The 24976-nt window shown below is 35.8% G+C and overlaps 1 protein-coding gene across 1 annotated transcript; it reads right to left on the bottom strand.

The window, feature by feature from the left end:
- On the bottom strand, positions 1-20674 carry LOC132564216 (hemicentin-1-like). The gene is made up of 15 exons (XM_060228889.1): positions 20588-20674; positions 16318-16677; positions 10284-10547; positions 9066-9320; positions 7425-7706; positions 6234-6560; positions 4980-5279; positions 3997-4101; positions 3858-3879; positions 3652-3707; positions 3218-3245; positions 2673-2755; positions 2223-2250; positions 896-963; positions 1-655 (listed from the first exon to the last, which is right to left on the bottom strand). Exons 1-15 carry the CDS (start codon positions 20649-20651, stop codon positions 624-626), a joined length of 2274 nt encoding a protein of 757 aa, XP_060084872.1. The 5' UTR covers positions 20652-20674; the 3' UTR covers positions 1-623.
- Positions 20675-24976: the final 4302 nt, after the last annotated feature.

Here is a 24976-nt window from a genome sequence, read left to right as displayed (position 1 = left end):
ATCAATTCGAAACAACAAACGTCACCCGAGTTTAAACAAGACAAATATATACAATATCAACCATCTACATTGTGCATGTGAAATGTAAATAAAAACAGCGTTCTTGATCAGAACAATATACATGACCAGGACCAATAAATATCTTGTCCATAGCTGGAATCTGTCATAGAAATACAAGTCGCACATCAAATATTTAGTATGTATATTAAAAATGAAGAACATTTGGTACCCGAATTTGGGCAACTGATTCAACCCTATAGTTTGGGAATCTGGGGTTGTCATATTCTAATCTGCAGGATATTTTACTCTGTCTTGAAAAAAGAACAAAGTCAAAAATGGCTTCTTTCTAAATCGACACTCTTGATATTCAATAGATTACGTGATATATATATATATGTGTGTGTTTAAAGCACAGGTCGTACATGCTCTGTTTTTAAATGAGTATTAGTTGTTGGACTAAGTACATGTTACATACCATGAAAATAACGATATCATTGTTTTTCACAATTTTCGCAAAATATACACTACTCCATGTATATTCAATCCAATGTTTTAGCACATCTCCATCGATCGTTCCAATATACATACATCCAAATGTTTCAATTGTAATGATGTGTAGATTTTCATGAAGTGTTGGTATATACACCTTGGCTTCCTGAAAAACAAAACAAAAATCACGCTGAGTAAGGTTTGCTGAGGGAACGGAAATGAAGGAATTAATAACAAAAATGCCAACATGTTAGCTTAGTCCTAATCCAACCTTGAATGAAATGGGAGACTTTTCATAATGGGGGGTTTATGACCACATTGAATAATTTTGAAATACAATTAATTGCAATGCTTCGTTGTCAGTGTCACGCATCATTCAATACTATCATGTAACAAAACATTTTACCAGATGCAGTGTTTTGCAACTCATCATAAACATTCGCCCTTGACCGCCCTTTCAGTGACTCATAGTTTCTGCAAATAAAAAAGGAAATAAAAAAGAAACGTGCTCATTTTCGATTGTTAAAAAAAATACCAACATGTCATCATGATCATAAAAAAAAATCAAAATTCAATAAAACGTTTACAAAATATTAACAAAAGAAAAAATACACAACACTTCATGTAGCAGTACAAGATGATGAAAACAAGATGTTCCGGAAGAGAAAGCGTCTTTTAATTCAATGGCAAAATACTCCAGGTTAATCGTGCTCAATCCAAGTCAGTAAAATAAGAGCAGGGTATATAACAACGGAACGAACAGGCAAACGTCATCTCGCTTATGGAAATGATCATTATGGCGACCGTTATCAACTTGCGTTCCTCAAGGCCCTGCGATTCCATATATTCCATAAGTATGTTTAAATTCATACTCAGGTCGATGAAAGGGGTTTTTCGATATTAGAAGTCTTTCATTGAAGGTTTCAGTGCAATATATAGCTGAATGTTTTTTTGATAATGATTATGCCACCAGTTACTATATTCTAGATATACCACAGTTAGAAGGAGAGGCAGAATAAGAACATGTCTAAATAGCTCTTAGGTCACTTACATGCAGTTGTCGCATAGTTGTTTGAAATGAAACACTTTGGACGCAACTACAGGAAATGATAAGACTAAAATTTTATATACGATGACTTGTTAGCTTTGACAGATTTCTGGTGTAAATATTCATGATGTTGACAGCAACCTTTCCTTATTTTCAAACACATTTTTCTTAAATTGCCGCGAACCTACTATTCGTACAGACAGATTTCCTGGAGCAGTATTCGTTGAATTAATTTAACACTTTTGTAACATGGAGAGAGTTAGTGAATAAAACTTAATTTGAGCAAGTTGAACACAAAATAATTTCGGTAAAGTCTCCTTGAGGTTTTCAATCTTGACTGTGAATCCGATACATGTAGTGCAATGCCAGTGTCCAAGGCTATGATAATGTCTAATTTTACCAATAACGTCAGAGTAACTATATCCATGGCTGGAAAAATGTCCAACAGTCCAAACTGTCATAGTAACCGTATTTGGCATTAATACAGGCGTGTAATATATTGTTATCCATGTTGTTTACGCTATCGTGTGCGAAGTGTATGCTTATTAGTAGGGTAGTATATTTTCGAAAGTGCAAAAGATATAATTTTATTCATATGAATGTCTTTTCAAATGTTCCTATGTAAAACTGTTCCTTTGTTTGAATAAAAAAAAAATATTCAGCCATTACATTCAGTAGTACTCACCTGTTATCTGTTGCATCATCGTTAGTATCTGCAAAAATGGCAGATGAAAAAGTCTTTGTTATCATTACGATTTAATGGATGTGAAATAAAATGTCATGGCAAATGTTGTGTATTCGATAACATCTTGATTGTTCAGATGTATTGTAAACTTATAAGTAACGAATAATTTGATATAATGTGCTATTTGGTGTTCAATTTATCCAATGAGAGAAAATCTGCAATGTTGATTAAATGATTATCAGTAGATTTTCATTTGTTTCCTAGTGAATGTTAATAAGTCATTGTATTCACATGGAAAGAGGTCAATAGTTTCATTTTTAACGAAACCTGCCTTTTGGCTTTATATGACTTTATAAAAAATACATAAATGAACAAAATATCATGAAAAATGCGTTTCGTAGTTCATTGTTCAAAGGCTTATTTCATCATAAAAGCATAATGCGTGTTTACCTTGCTGTTGATTTCCTATTTGGCCGATTTCAGAGTATACAGAAGGCATGCCAATATCACTTCTGTCAAGTTGTTGGTATGATCTTATCAACATAGATTAAAGATAGATTTATGTGAATTACGGTTTTACATTTCACATGTAAAAGTGCCAAAGATGCATGCAACCTATCATAGAACAGCTGATATGCTTGATGTTTAATCTTCGTATATGATGTGGTTTATAAGATTCCAAATATTTAACAATTTATCTAACAATCAAAGCAGATCTACAATTGTTGCTTTAACAAAGGAAGAACCTTTTCAATGAATATGAAGTTTGTAAAACGTATTTCATTCCACAAGCCTGGGAAAACTGAATTGAATGGAAACACTAATAGTATATATAGTGAATCAAATGGAAACACTTATATTACAGATAGTGAATCAAATGGAAACAGATCTTTTAGATGTCATGTAGTAATCCGTAACTTTTCCAATATACATTTTTATGTGCCAAAAAGTCTTAGAAAATGTTATGTCCTAATATAAATGAAAATGACTTTTACCTTTCATCGTTCCCTTGAGTATGAACATCTTTATATCAAACAAAACGAAAAGAACATTTCAGAATAACATACACAAAAAAAATATCTTCACATTATGTATTAAAATAATAATCAAATCAGTCCTTAATGCCCCCCCCCCCCCCCCCCCCCCCCCCCCCCCCCCCCCCGATCAATTTTCCTACAAAGGCAACACTTAAATATATCAACAATCACGGTAGACAATGGTGAATATATCACTTTGCAATTCATGACTTAACAGTATGATATGAATTTACTTTGTCTTTTGTACGAGGTATGAAGTCATCATAATCTTATTTATTCCATGTTTTGTAAAGTTTACATACAGTCTTAATATTTTCTAAGCCGTTATAAAGACGCAACAACCCATCTATTCAATATTTCTGTTTTATTTTAAATGTTTTTTAACTACTTACCTTGTTCGTGAAGTTGAACGTTTTCAAACGTATTGTCTTTTAAACGCCGGCCTTTGCTGAAAATATGAACATTTAAAATAACAAACGTCAATAGCAGACATGAAGTATAGGTAGGTCAACGTTGTTCAACCACTTGAGAAAATTAGATTGGTAATTTTTTTTAATGTGAAAGAATAATGTATCATTTAAAGCCGATGTTCACTTACGTTAATGGAAGTCGACCATTTCCTGAAAAATAAATGTTAATTCTTAATTACATTAATAAGTACACGAAAAAGCATTAAAGGTGTAAGATATGATGTATTGTTGTGAAATACTTAGTATTGATCACATAGCTATACATACGAGAGATGAAGATTCCAAGTCCAAATGTTAGTGTAATCATAAGTCCACCAATGCATGTCAGCACAACTCCTGTTATATACATGCTGTCTGTACTGCAGGATTTTCCTAGAGTAAAAGATTGTTGTTTTATTCACTTAATATACTCATCCAGTATTGTTAGGCTGAATCCATGTATTATGAATTAGTTATTGTGACGTCACAGTTAGCTAATGGAATATTGTAACACCCTTGTATATATGCATTATGAAGAAAGAGTTAAAGCCAATAGAGATGAATTCAAACGAAGGAAAAGAAAAGAAAAGATGTGGTATGAAACACTCTGCCCCGTTTCGACAAAATTCTGAAGGTGGACATTAAAACTGTACCGTGTAAGACAGGTATGCACACTTTGAAACACGTATGTCTTCATTGTGGGAATGATTTTTATTGTTTTATTTCATTACAAATAACTATCACCTACAATTTCAGTCTGCTGATACAAACGCCCTACATCTTCTGGTTTAATACTTTTGGCCAATATTTATTTTTTTCAATTGTAGATCAAAGCTCACGGTCAAGGTAATATTGTCAAAAATGTTGCTACCACCGTGAAGGGCATTGTCACAAGGAACACACGTGCCAGATGTAGGAGCCCTCTCTCTTACGGTTTGATAGCTGTTGGCAAGGATAATGTTGACAAAAGACAAACAGGCAAACACACAAATAGAGGGATAACAATACGCTCGATCATTTGATCCGGGGCTAAACTCCCCTAAAAATACTTTCACAAATAATTGATTGCGTTAAAAAAGGAATCTACATTTCATTTTCATTCAATATGTCATTCGTTATTAATATATTTGTTTTCTCTTTGCTCCCATTTAGCATTTCTAATTTTCGCTACATAAATTTCTTATCAATACGAATTTCAGTAAAATATCATTAACAAAATATCTTCAAAACCTAATTGTATTTCATATTGGACATAAGATATAGTATCGTACCTTCCTGAACTTTGCATCCAGCTGTTTTAAATGATGTACGGTTCGCGTTAGAGTTGTAAGCTATAACCTTAAAGAAGTATAGTCTGTCTCCTTCTAGATTGTCTATAGTTACACTGTAAACGTCATTTGCTTCACCTTTCTTTTCTAAAATATTGGTGGGATACGTAACTGACTGTATGAAGTTGTCAGTACTGTATAAAACATGGAAATAGTTGGTATATCCTCCGTTATTCCACGATACATCAACGGAATATGGATTCCCACAACTGACTGATAAATTCTTTGGCGGTCTGGGATTTTCTGTAAAGAATCCATAATATCGATACTATACAATAGAGTAGAGATCATTAACATGACACATACAATATATCCCAAGCTACTTGAAACACAATAGTAACGAATTTTGTGAACACGTGATGCTGTGTGCGGGGACAAGCGTTTGTTTGACGTTTGATATTACACATTTAGACAAAATATTTCCATGACAAATATCTATTTTTCATTTGGCCTTCCTCAAATTAGCTCACAATTGAAAGAGGACACAAATGTTGTTTTGTTACTTTTTCCAATGAGTATTACTACTCCTTCTGTATATGCAAAAATTCAGGATATTTCAATAAATGCTTGATTCAATGCCTTTACACATTTAAGCTTATAAACATGAAAGTTGTTTATCCTTTCACACAATTAAATTCTTCTCCATGGCGTGTTTATATCAGTCAGCATTACCTTTGATTATGTACTATGTTGTAATGAGAATAAGTCGTTTGAACTTTTTGAGATATCAATGTATTTACAGGGATATAAATTAACTGCTGATACTACATTTGAGAATTCATCTGAATAAATAAACCAAAACAGAAGAAATACTTATGATCATCGCCATGTTAACAAGATTGGTGGATTCAGATGGTGGGACATTGTGATATTTCAAAAACTTAGTTTATAGGTCCTTTAAGGAGGAAACAGCTACTGTACCTAAACGCTAAATTATTCAAATATGCTATTCACTTTTGTGTCTTTTATGCAATGTTATAAGTATTGTACATAGATAATACAAGCACGTTGTTGTCAGCAGTAAAAATATTTCAAAGAGATGCTGCATAGTACAAAATCATCAATGTAACAACGAAGTCAATTTCACGGTGGCAATTTTTTATGGTAGTTGTATTTTGTATCAATTATACGTCCCAATTTAAATGCTTTCTTTCAATAAAATACTCGGTTCCATTCATTTAATGCTGAGTTGTCTACCTTTTGCCAAAGCTGTGAAACTCAGTGTGTGACTGCCTTGACTGTTTGTCGCCGTTACATTGTACACGCCAAACCATGATTCTTGTATATCTGCACGTGTCCCAACTGATACTGCTGACAGATTCATCATTACGAAGGAAGATTGTATATTAAAACTGTTTCTTCCATCAGCAAGGTCAGTGACAGCGGTTGTTGTTGGTGATTGAAATGACCAACTATATGATGGCTCTGGATTCGACAGGAACCTAGCAGGAATGACCAGTGTTTCCGACGTTGCTAATACAAAGGTATGTTCAAGTGCAACCCTTTGGTCCTGGCGAGGTTTACCTATTGGCATGAAAAATATAACAGCATATATTACAACTATGGCAAGTTACAACATTCATTAAATATAATAAATTAATTATCAAAATATTTGGGTTTTGATTATGATTACTTTGATATGTTGTTATTTACTCCTTTTTTCTCACATTATTCCGAAAGTCTATAATAAAGTACACTTTATTAAAAGACCATATTTGATGTGATTAAGATAATGATTACATCAGTGCTTATACTTCGTCTATAATCGTATATAGTATGTGCGGTTTATAATCATGTAAGAGAAATAATTTGTTATTATTTTGCTTTGTTTTAAACGACTGAAACAATCAAGCAATGTTTTCCATGTGGTGGAAAATTTATTAAACGGTCGAACATGTATGCTTTATGGTTACCAAATGGAAAACAAAAATAACATCGAAAACTGAGAAACAAGAATTTGCAATAAGTACGGAAAGTACTGTTCTTTTCCAGTGCTATATCATCGGTAGTGACAAACCATTTATATCTGTAGGTAGTTGTGAATTTGACGGCTCAGTTTTTAGAGTAACAGAAGTCACAGTACACAACATGAATTATTTCGGAATGTGACTCATGCTGATTGTGTCATTTGTTTCATTTGTTTACATCCTTTATCCAGAAAACGAGAATTCGAAAACAAGATATAATGAGTAGTTTGACTTTTAAAAATGTTAGGAATTTAAATATCGTATTGATTATTGGAGAGCCTCTGTAAATTTGATTTTCTTCACTGTATAATGACAGCTGAGAGGAGTTCAGCTCCAGGAATTAATGTTCACAAAAAGTGATCAATGTATTACTTCATACGCGTAAAGATAGTTTGATATTCGCATCGGAAATGAAACTTACAGAGAACGTTGACAGGTATGTCCCTGGTGACAGCTGTTGCAGACACGCTGTTCCTTACGACGCAGGTATACAGTCCTGTGTCCAGACATTTAACGTTAGTCAGGGTAAAGGTACTCTCTAAGACGTCATGGGTGTTGAGTAGAATGGTGTTGGTGGCTTTATAAAGCCACTGTATTGTGGATGGAGGATAACTCTCCACAGTACATATCAGTGATTTAGATTCATGTTCTCTCACGTCAACATCCCCTTGGCTGTAAACAACCTCGATACTTCGAGGTGGAACTGAAATGCAGAGTATTTTACGTTAACAAGAATTGAGTGCTACTCAAAGTACGGCAACTACTTTTATAAGCTATTTCTCTGTAATCGTCTGTAAATTATTTTCTTATAATTAAGTGTGTGGACGTTAACCATTATAAATATCAACCTTAAGTTTCCAAAGGAAGATGGTGTTTTGTTCCAAAAATAACTTGAATAAAGAAAGGAGGAAAAATCCAACACCAGTTTTAGACCCTAAATAATATGTACGTAAACAATAAGCATTCTAATGAAATTATTCGGTGAATGGTAATCTGTATTACATGCATGTTGTTTTCCTGCAGAGCGTGTTAGACGTTTTTGTCACACAAAGACAAGAACCTGAATATATCCATTTGAATTAACTATTTATTCTGTAAAGGCTTCAACTTAAAATACTATATATTTTTTACTTTAATATTTCCAGGAGATGGAGAAATTAAAAAATGTTGGTGTTGTTCTGATTAGAACCAAGCGGACAACGCTCACATGATTTTGTTGAAATTGTTACATCTAAACTTAATGGAACCTGTTTGAATGATATATATATCTTTCCCCTACTTGGTCCCACGCACCAGCCTCATTGAGATAAGAGATATCCAATCACACGAATTTAAATTCCCGACATCATCAGTTCGTTATTTATTAATTAGGACAAAATCCAATCATTCCTAGAGAATACTTAAGAAGAATCTGCTGTATTTCCCTTATTGTTACCTTACCAAAGGAGACCCACCGTTTATGCATAATTGATTGATTAAACTTCAACCAAAGAGTTCTTCCTAATATTACTAGATTTTTTTTCTGCTTTCCTAAATTGAACCGTGATCCTACTACCCAAAAGTTTCGAGACCCACCTTTTAAACAAAATGGTATCCCCTTCACACAAAAATGCTGCAGACTAGCATTCCAACATGAGACGAGGGGTTTTAAAAAATCCCCTTCTTGAGCCATGTCCCTCCCGTTCAGGGGACCAAGATCTACCATTTATGTGCAGGAGAATGCTTAATATCAAATATATGTGTAATCCTGTAATTCTTACAGGAGGAGTAGGACTTGATATATTTGGCCCTGCCCCTCCTGCATTGATAATGTTAAGATCGTTTCGTGATCCTCGGGAAAGGCATTCATGAAGGTTAAACAGATCCCGCCTTATCCACTCTTATTAAACGTTTTCTCTACAATACTGACCTTGCTCGTAATATTTTTTTTTCATTTTGTAAAAGAACAACTATCTCATTAGGATATACTTATGTGTTTGGTTGAGACATTAAGCTGTTGATTGCTATGTGGTATATTTCATTCGGTCCCAGAATTCTAAAGAAACATAAAGTCGTATCTTACATCTGACAATAAGGTTCCACGTCTTAGTTCCGTAACTGACAGGATTGAAGGCTCTACATGTGTATTGTCCGGCATTTGTCCTCGTGGCCATAGATAGATTCAATGGGTTCGGGTAATACGTTCCTGATTTAGACCAGGTGAGGAAACACAACGGTCTACAGTTAGCAGAGCAAGTGACATCTGTGATGGTCTGATTTTCAACGACATCAACACTATCTTGTTGGGGTTCAAATGAAATGCTGTCTCCAGGTCCATCTGAAGAATGACTTACGAGGTTGAATTTGCGACTACTTGTCAAACTATAAATATATAGACAGATATATAGGTAGTTAGATAGATAGATATAACGATGGGTTGTCTTAGTTCGGAATTCTTGCTTGTGGGTCATACTACACAATATACATAAATAGGTTAATAAATTTACATATCGATATTAATTGAAAGATTACAACATATCTATCTCATTATTTACTTGTATTTTCTACCAAACTTAACACCTCCTGTTTCATATGAGCGAGTCATAATAAGACAAGTTTCTAATTTACTGCAATGTTCACCAATTTAGACAGAAACACATATCTTAGTAGAATTTATAGTTCATAGAACTGTTGTTTGTGTTTATGAGCTTCAATCGCCTTGGAAACAATAACATTATTGTGTAAAAACACCATGACAAAAATGATTAATACGTGGCGGATTGCTTCATTTATTTTCCGTGAATTTATTATAAGTTTTTTTTTTTTTAATTTAGATGGCGCAGACAGTACTTGTAATATCATTAACAATTTGTCCATGACGTAACATTTTCTGATGACTATATTTAAAGTATATTCTCTATAATTAACCATATTAACAACCGAATATCTTGTCAGTAATACTGTAATACTTATGAGAGGGTTATAATTTAGAATATGACCTGATATACAAATGATAGAAAAATCACGTTGGGATGTCTGTGGTGTTACCAATATTCTAACAGTCATAATTCAAGACGTCTGTCAGCTGTTTTGTCCTAACATCGAACAAGCACATCTTTTTAAAGTGTCAAGTGGAAAATGCATATCATATATGCGTAATGATTAGCACTGAACCACCTAAAATGGATATTGTAAAAGTGAGAATAAATTTCTACAATCAAACATGTATCCAGTTCATATTTTCTGTTGAGCTTCAAATTAATTGCTGAAATTATTCCAAGAGGAACATGATTATACTTACACTCTAAGGAAACACTGACTGTTGAAGTTGATTCACCAGCAATATTTCTAGCTGTACACCTGTAGGTTCCGTGTTCTGACCTGTCCAGTTGTTCCAGTGATAATACAGGAGAAACAGTAAAGTTGGTGTTGTCCGGTCGTGTCCAGACGAAGGTACAGCTAGGTCTACAATCCGCTGTACATGTGATAGCTGGTAATGTGTCGCCCTCTGTCCTGGTGTAGGTAGTGTCCGGCGGCGACAGAGCTATGGACGTACTAGGACCGCCTATAATGACATTGTTTTGTTACTCAACTGTTCATGTACAATTTTTACATCTTAATAAGTCATATCGTTTACACAGACGTTATCACTGTGTAATAGTTTCCATTATATGTATATAGCAGAGGAGATAATTATCACCAAGTATATATTCTCCTTCATGAAATAAGTAAAACACTTGAGGCAGTGTATTGTTGGATTAGTTCTTAGCATATCGAAAATAGCAATACTTCATTTGTTGATATACGTACCAAATATTTTCAAAAAATTCCTAGCCTGGTTACCCAGTAGGTCTGGAATTTAATCTTGTTAAGGACATGAGATTGGGATCAACCCAAAATGAATCAATACCTGGTCTTCAGGACCCTAATATTTAGCACCACATCGTATCATTCATCTAAATCTCACCAAGGGACCTCGACAGGAAACCTGAACTAGTTTTTTATTATTAAATGTGTGATTGTGCAACTATCTGTGAAAATATGAAATGAATACTGTTACAATTAACCATTATATAAAATTTGTGAGGGGCCAAAATCATTAATGATATATTTTCGAAGCAAGAAGAATATTAAAAGAGCATTCCTTCGTTCAATGATAGTTTTGTTTCTCCCCTATTGAGCCACGATCCTCAGACCTCTCGAGTGCGCTGCACTTTACATTCAATCAAAGCATGCTACAAAAGAAGAATTTCAAAGAATTCACAACATTTCCTTCCTGGATCTGTCAGTTCTTACCTATGGGTGGGGTATGGGTGGTGGGGGTTGAGGCTAATCGACAAAAATAGAATCCGTCTTCAATCAATGATGACCAAATGTGAATAACATCAACTTCTTCTTGTAAAGAGGAAGGTTCTTTCTCACAAATTAATCTAAATCGCCTTCCACTTGAGTTGATTCTAACACAAAATTGACCTGATGGCATTTAGAATATATCTATGATATTCCTATGAGGAAATATTTAAGCAATCAAATTCAACCACTTTCTTGCCAAAAACGATTTTGCTTGTTATGGCATTTATCATTGAATGCTCTATACTATGTACTTGTTGGCATAATATTTTTATTTTGGGTCTTATGAGACTGGCGAAGACTAAATGTTTAAAACATCGTTGAGCCCAGTCACCTAGAAAATATGTCATTTGTTCAGTAAAGAGCACTACCCAAGGTATCTACTGGTTCGCATATCTGGAACTTGAGAAGAAGCATAATATTTTTTTATCTATCTTACTCCTGTACCATTAAAATAAATAGAGCTCATATCTACAAGAACTGTTTTTTTACGTACAATATTTTGTACCTGCTACATTAATAACTAAAATTTAAATGTTATGAAACTTTAGGAGATGTTTAAACATTTTACACATAGTTGACCCCTTTGAAGAAGGTCACATTTAAGCGGCACTTTTATAGGATATGAACTTACATATCAGTACCCTAGATATTCTTAATTGATTCTTACATATTGACCCTGTATACTAGAAAATAAGTCATGTTAATTGATATAAGTCAGTTTTGCAGAATTATTACCTACTACCTACTTGCCAAATATCAATACATTGGGTCTTCTTAGACTTTCAGAATGATAACTTTTAAAACTTAAAAAGTTTAAGGTCATTTAGAACGAAAAAGCTTGGTAGCTATATATTCATAACATATCTAGACTGTACAGCTGCAGATCATTTATTTCCGTTACCCGAAATGGAACTTTCTTTACATGACCCCTTCCAGAAAACCCAAAATTGACATTTGGCACAATATTTTCTAAATACATTCAAAAACAATCGAAAGCAATATGTATATTACCAATCATCACCATGTACTTTTTAGCTATTGAAATGAAGTAATTTAAAGATTTTAACAAAATTGACCACGATGACCTCAAAAGTCAGTTAAGGTAATTTGTGATATCACAGCTGATAACAATTGACTTTGACCCAAATGGAGAACTTTCAGACAAGGTTTGATAAATAACTTAAATAGCGATTGATCAGTATATGCTACTAACAATATTTCATCATCATTTGCGTCTTGGTTATTGAAAAGGCGTGATTTTTGCATAACTGACGTATGTGACCTTAACATTGAGTCAATACGTTGGTAATTTCAGATTTGAAGTTTTTAATGTTTTGTTTCAGAAATTTCAAATTTCATATTCAAAAATTTCCCTGTGAATATCATATATATATATATATATTTTCAAAAAACATCCAAAGATGAATGAATTACATTCAGCAGTTAATGAGATAAATAAAATATTGCAATTAGAGGTAAAATTGAATACGACGTCATTCCAGTCAAGTTTAAAATGTCACTGACTGGTAGAGGACATCTTAAGAAACATTTCTCAGAACAATAACGTTTGAATGAAATATATGTAATTGATATAGGTCTGAAACAAGTTTTACCAATTAGTCGGCATTTTAAAAAATCGTTTTTTTTTTTAATGGCGTCCGACGTAAACGGTAAATGCCACATGAATCCTGAAGACATCAAATTCATCAAAATGATATTCTGAATTGATCTGTAATAAATCAAAAGAAACAAAGATTAAGAAAACAAAATTGTGACTTTTGACCCAAAATGGACCATTTTATTATTAGTACGAGCAGGAGAAAATGCTTCTCTTTTTTTCAGCTAGATATACCTGGCAACTTTTATTGTCTCAACTAACTTTCTATTTTCTAACGTTTCGTCTATTAATATAGAGCAATATTAGTTAAAATAGAGGGCTTATTAGCCTGTGACCTTTCGTGATCAGAATATTGACCTCTGGCGTATTCTTATTATGTCTAGATTGCGTATGATTGGCAAATCAAAGATATGGTATACAGGTATGCAAGTGAAAAGCACAATATTGATAGAAGTTCTATTTTACATTTTTTTGAATGACTCTGTAATCAGGTGTGCAAATGAAATGCATACAATATTGAACGATACATATCACTTATTTGACTTGTGATTTGATGAGCTGTATTTGGACTCCTGTCATTTTAATAAAACGATGTGCAAATGCAAGAAAATATAATGATTGCTATTGACAAGTTACATGATTCGTGACCTTTATTGACCATATAAGGATAATTACCATATATTTGATTTTGACCGAAACGGCTGATGACATTTTCAATGGTATTGCAAAGTACGCCTTGTTATCATAAGCGTCGGTGGTCAATATAGTATTGGCCAACTATGTAATTTGTAATGTACAGACTACAAAGTGACTCCTGATAGAACAAATAGTTTTCTTGGATCACGCAAGCGCTATCATTATTCTGTTAAATAAATGCCTGAAATAAACGATCAGAAATGTCTAGTCTCTTGTTTCCATGAGCTCGTTATTTCGTTTCTGATTTTTGTATATATAACTGCAATGGGCTGATATGAAATTTCCAAAATTGATCTATCTAGATTAAATTGGAATATCACTTCCGTGGTATATAACACATCTGGTCATATCGATTACATATGAATAACCTGCTCATCATCCTTACTGGAACCAAAAGATCTAAAAAGCAGGAAAGATCTTTTCAAACTTTCTATTTAATTCAATCGAAGAACATAATGCCTTGTGTTCAATATGGTCCAGGCATGTCAATATTCATATCGAAGAAAGACATAATTCTCCGTGAGATCACTATGAAATCCTTCCAATGCTGCGAGTTTTTCAGTCCGTTGACCACTTCATGAACGAAAAACGCGAACACGCCCTTAAATATCGAATCCACTGTTACATGCAAACACATAGGTAACCAGAAATGGAAAACTTACAATAGTGAAGCTACATTCATCACACTCTTTATGCAGTTTGGTATAAAGTTGACCATTGTGGTTTCGTTGTAAGAAATGATTAAACGTTCAAATTATCATGAGTATATTTTAGAAGGTAATCATTTGTGATGTTTCACAGGAATCAAGCTATATTTTAACAGCAATTATCGTACTGAATATTGCTCCAAACAAACACAAAGCATGTCACTATTACTATCGGATATATTGTTTTAAATATCACTTCACTTATCCTGTTGACCTTCAAAGCAAGGTTTATATAAGTATTAATAGACAAAATTTTACAATTTATTCATGTTGTTTTGTATTTTGTAATGTATCACATAATCGTATTTTGCCGCGGGTATGCTTTTTCCTTATCCTCTAATTCGTAAGGGTGGAATATGTTTTAACCCTATCCCTAAGACAAAACTTCTAGTAATTGTAGACTTTATTTTGTTCGAACAACTGCAAACAAACCGTCTTTATTGAAATATGAATGAAGACTGGCAAAACAATATAATTCTGTGATCTTTGATGTAAAAATAGGAAGGGAAGATAGTTCAAATATTAACGTTTACATGTATTTTTCTCATAATAATCCAGTTTGCTTAAAACCTAAAACTGGAAATCCCACACATAATCAGCATTCGACCTCAGACAAAAATGTCTGTTAAAGGTGATCTTTCGTGCGATATAAAAGAAAATTGTGGTTCAAATTTGCTTATAATTTACTAAAAGGTAATGGATTCCAAGAAAGTAGGTAGTGTACTTCTTCTGTGTGTATCCGAGCTTGGATTCCGTGACTACGAAAGTACAGTTTTCACATCGTTCGCAACCATTTTAGATTTTAGAAGATTTTAAAGGAAAGAGTTGATGTTCTTTAACCAGATGATCTTGACATCTTGACGAACAATATGTTTACATTGTTTTATCATCATCTAATCGCAATGGTCTAAGCAAGTATCAATGAATTTAATCAATATTCAATCCTTGTGATGTAACAAAGTCCAAGTATTCAGTTAATTCAGTCAGATATTTTATCCTTATAACTCTTACATTGTTTTAATTGATCTTTGAACATGTATAGCATTTACAGTTTATGTAACATTCACATCAGTAACAGTTGAAGTATTTTCCTTTCGTTTTTGTCTCGGTAATTTCAGTACTTTGATATTATTAAATATGCTCATAAAACTCATTCGTCTGTCAGAACGAGCTATGAGACCACAGCAGCAGAATTCTGGTATGGTTTTGTTAATATCGGATGAACACCTATAGCTCTCTGTAATTAAACGATTGCTCAATGTTTACCAGACTAGTAGCGATGTGATATCGTTGTGTTGTATTACAAATACCTGAGTGCTAACGTACTGTTAAGGTTGTATATTTTGCAGCCCGAGTCGATACCACATCTGTGGGATATCAGTAGCACTAAGATGCTGAATAGTGATATTCAGTAGGAAATCCGATCTTTATCCGTTGGATAATCAAATACCTTTATCAAAAATTGAAGAGTTAGTTGTGCTATGTCAATGTTGTTGAATGCGTGTTCCATTTTAGTCCAGGTGAAGTACATTGGTAATACGTGACGGGGACTTTAGGTTTACAAAACTTTAATATTGGATGGTTATATCCAGAGATGCCTAATATGCCTATCACAAACCCAAAAAATCACAAAACACTATATGAAGATCTACCAAAATTTGGTTTGGCAAACAAGTTTTATACACGAAACACTATATTGAGTGTATAGTCAGCACTGTTCAGTGATTGGGTAGGTTAAATACAACAGTGGCTTCTATCAACATTTCAACAGGAATAATTGAAGTGGTGCATCAACCAAATCAGAATTTTATATAGGAATTTATCCTTTGGTAAAAACAATTAAAATGTCACTAATTGTCAGGTTAGTAATATTCACTTACTTACAACTTTGAGGATGAAATCAGCACTGTCCAGTATCTGGTCAGTTTTGCTAACATGTTATATACAGAAAACTTACTTACCCGCTATATTGAATGTATAGTCAGCACTTTCCAGTGTAAGGTTAGGTAGGATGGTGTTAGTACGTGTACAGAACCACACAGATCCATGGTCTCCAGTCTGTGGCTGTATGATCCATCGGAACACTGTACCGAGGCCTCCAGACGTTACACAAGAACATATATCCGGGGTACAGAGGACAGGTGGGACTACGTTTACGTTGTAACATTGATCACCTCCTACTTGAATAACACCTTCTGGAGATGTTACTTCAGGACGGCGGTAAAACCTTACACCCTCAGCCTCCTCTGGTACATCACACGTCAATGTAAACCCAGACCCAGGTACAGCGTACTGGGACGACCCGGTCAGTGTGACAGCATCTAATGATATCAGTTATGAGTATTAATATTACAATGTTACATGAATAATGTATAACAATCACGAACTACTACATAACACTACTCAATTGATTGATACCCTTGCACTTACAAAAAGGTGTATTTTAGTTTGTTTTCATCTGGGTAAAGTCATTGTCATTCAAATAATGAATTGAGATTTTGATTAAACAATAATGGAGACATGTTAATGTTAGAAAAGGGGTTGAATATTTACAGAAATTGTACTCCGATATGTACCCAAAATGAATATGCATCATCATCATCATCATCATCATCATCGTCATCATCATCATCATCATCATCATCATCACTACTTTTCAATTGATGAGGAACAAGACACTACCTGTATCTATGGGTACATGGTTGTAAATACAACATCAGGAAATGAGTTTGAATTGAAGGAAACGTAAATCAATGAACTGTTGGCCTGCTTTACAGCAGTATGATTTATGTTAGATCAGTTTAACATGTGAGCAAAATAAACGATAACTGTACGTAGTAAATGGAACCTAATTGAATCTTATTTTTACCACCCGTTGGAAATAGACCCTGTTGAGTAGTGAAACAATGCACAAACCCTCTACGAAGTTGCAATAACAGTTTCTTCCTTCAAAAAAGCTTCATTTCCCATAGCCGACGAAAACCCCTCATTGAATTGATGAAAATAGTTTTATCTCGCTGAAAAATGGATTTCAGAATATCTTGACACACTTTCTCTCTCATAAAATGACCCCGGTTCCTCAGTCTGTGCAAGGGACTTTCAATTCCTTTCACACCATTGCCTGTTAACTAAGTTAACATAAGACCTTTATTCAACGTCCACAGGGGACCCCCGGAATATCATGGTATATTTTTTCTGATATTCTGGTTTAACCTTTCCATGTACATTATGTATTAACCCATCACTTTGTGATTAAACTCCTTTTTATAACTCGAAGCTAGCACGATTGTAAAATGTATGAAGATTATAACTTCCAGCATATGTTTATCAAATAGTACTTATTTCGTTTCGTTATATTTGTGGGCATTTGCGAGCTAATAATTTTTTATATATGGTAAGTTTTAATACTGACTGAGAGGCCTAACCTTGACTTCTAAAATTCTAACATTTGGGTCTGATACACACAGTGCATTTATTTCAACTTCTTAAGCCATGTAATCCTACCTTTCAGAATATCCAAAACTTATTGGCAGACACTCAACAAGTACGCGATATGATCACCAATCACAATATTTGCACGCTCCTTTAAAAATAAACAAGAGGATTCCCTTACTCACGAAACAATGATTTCGCTACCGATCTGTCAACCCCGTCTTGAATTCTAATTTCTGTTTTAGTAAAGTACACAGGGTGATCTTTAGGAATCGTTTATCTTCAAATTATGGTGGCTTATACCTGACATTTCGTCATTTCGTTTTGTTGAACGTAACTGGAGATTGAATCAAAGTTCCGTATTGCCTAGAATTGACCCATTGCCTTTAAAAACTATAGTAATCTAAATTGCTATCTGACATCGTGACAGACATTCGCAATATCAGGGACACCGCACGGTATATTTAACATTAGGAGGTGGAATTGTGACAGACATTCAACATCAGAGACACCGCACGGTATATTTAACATTAGGAGGTGACATCGTGACAAACACTCAACATCAGGGACACCGCACGGTATATTTAACATTAGGAGGTGACATCGTGACAAACACTCAACATCAGGGACACCGCACGGTATATTTAACATTAGGAGGTGGAATTGTGACAGACATTCAACATCAGAGACACCGCACGGTATATTTAACATTAGGAGGTGACATCGTGACAAACATTAGGAGGTGACATCGTGACAAACACTCAACATCAGGGACACCGCACGGTATATTTAACATTAGGAGGTGACATCGTGACACACACTCAACATGAGGGACACCGCACGGTACATTTAACATTAGGAGATGACATCGTGACAAACACTCAACATCGGGGACACCGCACGGTATATTTAACATTAGGAGGTGACATCGTGACAAACACTCAACATCGGAGACACCGCATAGTATATTTAACATTAGGAGGTGACATCGTGACAAACACTCAACATCAGGGACACCGCACGGTATATTTAACATTAGGAGGTGACATCGTGACAAACACTCAACATCGGAGACACCGCATAGTATATTTAACATTAGGAGGTGACATCGTGACAAACACTCAACATCGGGGACACCGCACGGTATATTTAACATCAGGAGGTGACATCGTGACAAACACTCAACATCAGGGACACCTCACACTATATCTTAAATAACGATATGATAAAAGAAGAAAAGACGAGAAAAGAAATAAAAGTGAGGGAACAATCCAAATGACTGAATAACGAAATGTCGAAAAGACTAAAGAATGAAAACGAAAAGTACGGGAAAAAACGAAAAGACGACCAAACCCAAAGGATGTAAAAACGGAAGGTAAAAGATGAAAAAATAGAATGAAAAAAAAAAAAAAAACGAGAAAAAGGTAAAGATGAGAAAGAAAGGAAAAGACAAAAAACAAAAACCCGCCAGAGTGACACATCTCATACAATTTTTTTACTTCCTCGACACACATATTTCCTTTTACTTCACTGCCCTTTGTGATTCCTTATACTAGTTCTCTTAGGAAAACGGGTCATATCTGGGGATTGTATTCTGAACTAATGAGTTCCCATTAGCATCTCATTAGTTTTTATATTCAGTACGAACTTTCATTTTTGATTATGAGAAATACATTAACACATACATATACTTTTATTGTGTGTAGACAACGTGATCGATGGCCACAGAAATGAGAAGTACATATATATATATACCGCATTGATCGATGAAATGATTGACGGGTTGATATAGCCATTATTAAAAAAAATTCACACATTAGAAACCATCTAATATGTTTTTTTTTTCGAAATTTTACACTCTGTATACATATATTGTAGCATACCATAAATCAAACGTTAGACAAAACCCTGCGTTTGTCAACTTCAACGATCTGCGATTATTTCAATATATAAATATAGTCACTTTCCATTTTACGTGCTACTGGACACGTATAGTTACATGTACATATTTCTCGCACTATTTACGGAAGGTGGACCGGAGCATGTTTCCAATGTCTTACATTCAGAAGGCTAATACTACGAAGGTCCATTACCCCAGCGGCCCGATAATGTATAAGCTATGAGATAACTTGCTATTATAGCAGTTATTTGTTTCATGTGCATTAGGATCCGTGTCTCCTGCTGTATCTCTATCAGGCTATATGTTTGTATTATCTGTCCCTATCTATTTAAATTTTCCAACTTAAACAGATGTATTGCTACAAATCTGGCAACGCCGGACCTCAGCAATCAACCTTTCATCGCTGCATTACTGTTTTTTACCCGAGTTCGGATTTAAATGTGTTCATACATCATTCGGTTCTTTTGGGATGAACGTAATCTGACCTGTCAAATGATTTGTTGCATCCGTTTCCATCGCTGCTAACGGGAAAGTGAGAGTTCTGATTCTATTACCTGAGCTGAGTGTAGTTTGTGTGGTGTTAGTTTCGACAGAATGCAAGTAGAATCGATAAAATCACTGGAATATAGATATGAAAAATACAAAAGTCATCTCGGGGACATCCCGGGGGTATATCGTACCTTGCCCCCCATCCCCACCCCCCACCCCCTTGCCTACGCCAGTGTAACTGATGATAACTTGGTTGCAATATTGACCCAGGTCCTCCCTTAAGCGCGAATACCATCGTTAAAACAGTCTATATGGTTTTCGTTCGTTGGGAATGTCGTCTATATTTGACCGACGTCAAACTTTGACCCTGATCGCAAAGTCAACTTTTGGTATTAAAAACACAGACTTACCTGTTGACGTAAAAGTTATCCATATCAAGGTGAACATACATAGACTCGTTTGTTGTTGAAACATAAGTAATAATAGTAGTATTTCTTTCTTCGTATGAAGACAGAACACATATATGTTTGTTGCCACCGACATTAACCAGCGAACTTCCTGGTCGATGTAGCCTTGTATTTATCTACAAACGACCAGTTTGATGTTGGCCCCATGTATCAGAGCAAAACTAAAAATAGTTTTGTTTAATACACAGTGCTTGTGTAACGAACGACGTCTCGCGACCCTCTAGTGGCCGCACCGCGGACGTCACCTCTGTAGTTACAATAATAATAGTGCCCAATGGGTTCGACTGCCGCTTTCGCTTGCAGATTTCACAAACAAATTTCGACCAAGCACTGGCAATAATGACGAGAAGAATTAAAACAGATTCAACAATTTATTATATATTTTACAAGAGTAAAGTTTAGCATGAAAGACATTTAACCGGCTCAGTGAGTGTTTTTAATTAACCCTAACAATGTACAGAAGCCACCTGAAATAAACAAACTTTTACCTAAACTAACTATCAGGCAGGAACCAATGTCGTGGTTGTCGAAATTCTCTAGCTAAATTAACTCTCGGCCCACGGAATCTGACACCGTTCCTCGGAGCGAGTCTCAAACCTCGCCGAACGGACAAATCTCCGCCACGTGACCGGCTCCAAATTTACAAAGTCCAACTCAACACTACCGCCTTCTCCTACGTTCGTCTTGGCGAGGGGGGCACACAAAATCAGCCTCACCGAACGAGAGAAAACTACTCCCCGAGAATACCAATTCTCGAATTATCCACTATTTAACAAAATTTCAACAGCCAGCGAACGTTCCCCTCAATCACGACACGAGGTTCCAGCCAAAACTTAAGTCCGCATAAGTCGAAAAATATACCAAAATACACGGTCGGAAATCAAACATATCGGGTTGTAGGTGGCAACTGATGTTTAGTAAACCATTTTATAACATTTTAGGGAAGAGATGGGCGCTGACAACACAAAAATCTAACAGATTACCCTGCCCGAATTTCAATACCGACCTATCGTATCTTGGCCTCCAAAGGAAGAGGCTGTGACGTCACTTTTTCTCCCAGTGTTCCTCGCTTCCTCGGACAGGGTTGTACTAAATTCCGGAAAAACGACACGAAGCGACCCACGCGTCGCTACACACCCCCCAACCACCCGGGCAGGCTACGACCGCGTAGCCGAGACTCAGCTTACTGTTTCAAAATCCGTGAAATATTTCTATGTTAAGTAATGGCCTTTGTCCTGGTAATATTGACCTTTGGTCCAATGACCTTGGACTCGACTGACTATGACTCATTTCCTCTCAGGATGTCTTACAATTCCACCAGTGAACGACACAAACCCAGACCTCGACCTTTACTCGGAAATATCAACCTTTGACCTAGTGACCTTGACTCCTTTACCTCTGATCCTTTCTATCTCATGATGTCTTGCCACAACTCCACCAGTGAAAGACAAACCCCGACCTTGACCTTTGACCTAGTTAAGGTTTGTCACCCATAAGGGTAATGTATCACCAGGCTGGCCAACGATGGTTCCACATGGATTGCTGTTGAAACAACACGTGGTCCACAGGACAAACCAGGTGGGCCAAAGCCGCCCAAACTTCTCGGAACTGAACTTAAAATTACAAGATTAGCCATGTGCTATCAATTGCCACATCCAACTCGACTCACAAGGCAGTAATAATGAACTATTGCATTTGATTAAGTACCATCATTTCCTCACTGGCCAATAAATTTGAATGACATTTCATGTCTTTACATACGACAAAATTTCACTATTTGATAATAATACCCAATGGAGGCAGGCCCCTATAGCATGAAGTTCAAAATTACAATACAAAAATATTGGCATTATTACACAATCTCAATTTCCAGATGACTCGGCCCAAGTCTTGTCTTTATTACTATAATTGCTTGTACAATTTTAAATTACACTATACTAAAGATAAATTTGTTGGTATCTAAATGTCACTTATATAAAGTCTTGCTCAATTGTAATTTAGTTAAGAGTCACAACTGTATAATCGGATTTTTCCTACTTTGGTGCAACTCCTGGAGCGTCAGCAATTAATTATTTCCAAACTTTAACAGTAAGTATTCAATATTACAAATATGTGCTTCCCATAAAATAATGGGTCATGACAGTCCTTGTCTTCACATGGTTGTTTGTCCGGAATGTTTAAAGTTCTGGGAAGCACCATAAAATTTATAATTTTAAGCAGATGTTCTCAAGGTGCAGTTAACTCAGTTTCTGAACACTTTCAATAACAACAACTCCTGATCTCTTCAGGCTGTCGACACAATTTACATTCTCTCCACTGCGAGGAAAGTTTTTGGCATCCCTAAGCATGTTAAGCATCATTGAGCATTTGCGAGCATCTTTTGAGCATTTTTCCATGAGTAGCACCAGATGTACATAGTAATGGTTGTTAAGCACAGATGAGCACAATTGAGCATATTTTAAGCATCTTTTGAGCATTTTTCTATGAGTAGCACCAGATGTACATAGTAATGGTTGTTAAGCACAGATGAGCACACTTGAGCATATTTTAAGCATCTTTGGAGAATCGAATTTTTATACTTTTATCTCAACAAGTTTAACTGGAACCAAGAAAAATGTTCAGAGAGTACAGTTACAATTTTATTGTGTACATTACATTATAACAATTTGAACTACAGTTTACAATATAGAAGAACCCGACTAGTTATGGCTGCCGCTTAATCATTACATTCCATGTTTGAATTTCACTACTGGCTATCATGATGATCATTACTAGTCTATTAGTGGTACCTCAATATTATTACCACAGTCGAATGAAAATATATAAATTCATCATTCTAGACTTCAGAAACCCCCCATTTTGAACAGAAATACCCGTATTAGCACTAGTCAGGTTCTTGGCTAAGGGGCAATAACTTCATAATCACCATCTCCTTGGTGGCAACATGATTTCCTCTCAGAGGTATTTACTTATATAACAAAAATAAAAATAACAAAAATAAAAAAAACATGACATATATAAAATTAGCAAACATGAAAAAATATTCTGCTCCTCCTCAGGCTGCCAAGAGTTTTTCCCCCCTACCCACAGCTATCACTGGGGAAGCCACCCTATACCTAACATATGACTAAATTAAGCCGGTCCAGGCATTCGGACACCCTCCCCCTTTCTAACTAAATGGCTGTGAATGGTGCTCCGCCTAGTGTTGGTCGTATCAACTCTAGCCACAAGGACTAGAGCCCCACTCGAAGCCAACCTAACTAACCTACCAGGCCGAATAACCCACCCCATCAATTTTGAACCCTGGGAGAGTCAAGGCAAGGCTAATCTTGAGTGTTGGTCGTATCAACTCTGGCCACCCAGACCAGCCCCTACCCGGTGACCTCCCTTTCTAACCCAACCAAACTGTAAACCTATCTAACCTATCAAGCCGAATAACCCACCCTATGAATTTTGACTATGGGAGAGTCAGGACAAGGTTAATCGAAAGTGTTGTTCGTGTCAACTCTGGCCACCCTGACCAACCCTGTCCAGGCGACTTCCCCCTCTATCCCAGCTAACTAACCTACTTGCCCAATTATCTCCACTTGAACACCTGGCTCAACTTGTACTACTTATAACATGATACCAACCAATAAATTCCTATCACTCTATTTTAACTCGCTGTCATCTCCCTTCCTGTTCTATTAAGTCACTAATGTCGTAATGTTTAAAGATGTGTCCGACACGCTTCCCTGGGGGAGGGAAATTTGTTGTGGACGTCGACTCTGGTGTCCCACGGGCCCCTGGTTACCTGTCCTCGAGTTGCGCGCATACAGTTATTTACCACCAGAAACGAAAGTTCTCTTGATTGGGTGTGGAGGTCTCTCACCGCCAGGGACGTCTCCCTGTCTCCAGGTCTCCGAGTAGGTATTTGGGGGTCACTGCCACGTCTGGGGTGTGGCCACTACCCCAGGGGTCCATGGTGGCTATCCCAATGTTCAATCACCCGCTCACATAAGAGAAAACTGTATCATTGCAAATACCAAAGGTTCCTGGAGGGCGAGAGTCTCCCAGGACGTCTCCAGCCGGCAGTTTCAGGGGCCCGGGTCATCCTCTTCTGTCTTGATCCCTCCCCCAGGTCAGGGGGTGTCAAGAGCACCATTTTACATGAAAGATAAAACAAATATAGTTCAAACAGGACCTACATAATCTAAATTACTATACAGACATCTTCCCTAACCTACACAAATAAATGTACTGAAGGGCCAATCAGGTGAGGTCATAGGCCCCGGACTGCATCCAGTCGGGAGGCCGTCTACGACGCCTCCCCACTCGACGGTCCGGAGTTGC

The sequence above is a fragment of the Ylistrum balloti genome, unplaced genomic scaffold (assembly GCF_031769215.1).
Source record: "Ylistrum balloti isolate Yb309-2 unplaced genomic scaffold, AGI_CSIRO_Ybal_v1 Utg372070, whole genome shotgun sequence".
In the NCBI taxonomy this organism is placed as follows: Eukaryota; Metazoa; Mollusca; class Bivalvia; order Pectinida; family Pectinidae; genus Ylistrum; species Ylistrum balloti.
Note: the sequence above shows the minus strand (reverse complement) of the source record. Positions and strands in the feature narration are given on the sequence as shown.

Excerpts from the sequence above, each read along its gene's own strand:
- LOC132564216 (XM_060228889.1), bottom strand. The coding sequence starts at position 20,651 with ATGTTTCAACAACAAACGAGTCTATGTATGTTCACCTTGATATGGATA. Across the intron at positions 5,280-6,233 it reads TTTCACAGCTTTGGCAAAAG|AAAATCCCAGACCGCCAAAG; the intron begins GTAGACAACTCA and ends GATTCTTTACAG. Across the intron at positions 3,708-3,857 it reads AATGGTCGACTTCCATTAAC|CAAAGGCCGGCGTTTAAAAG; the intron begins GTAAGTGAACAT and ends TCATATTTTCAG.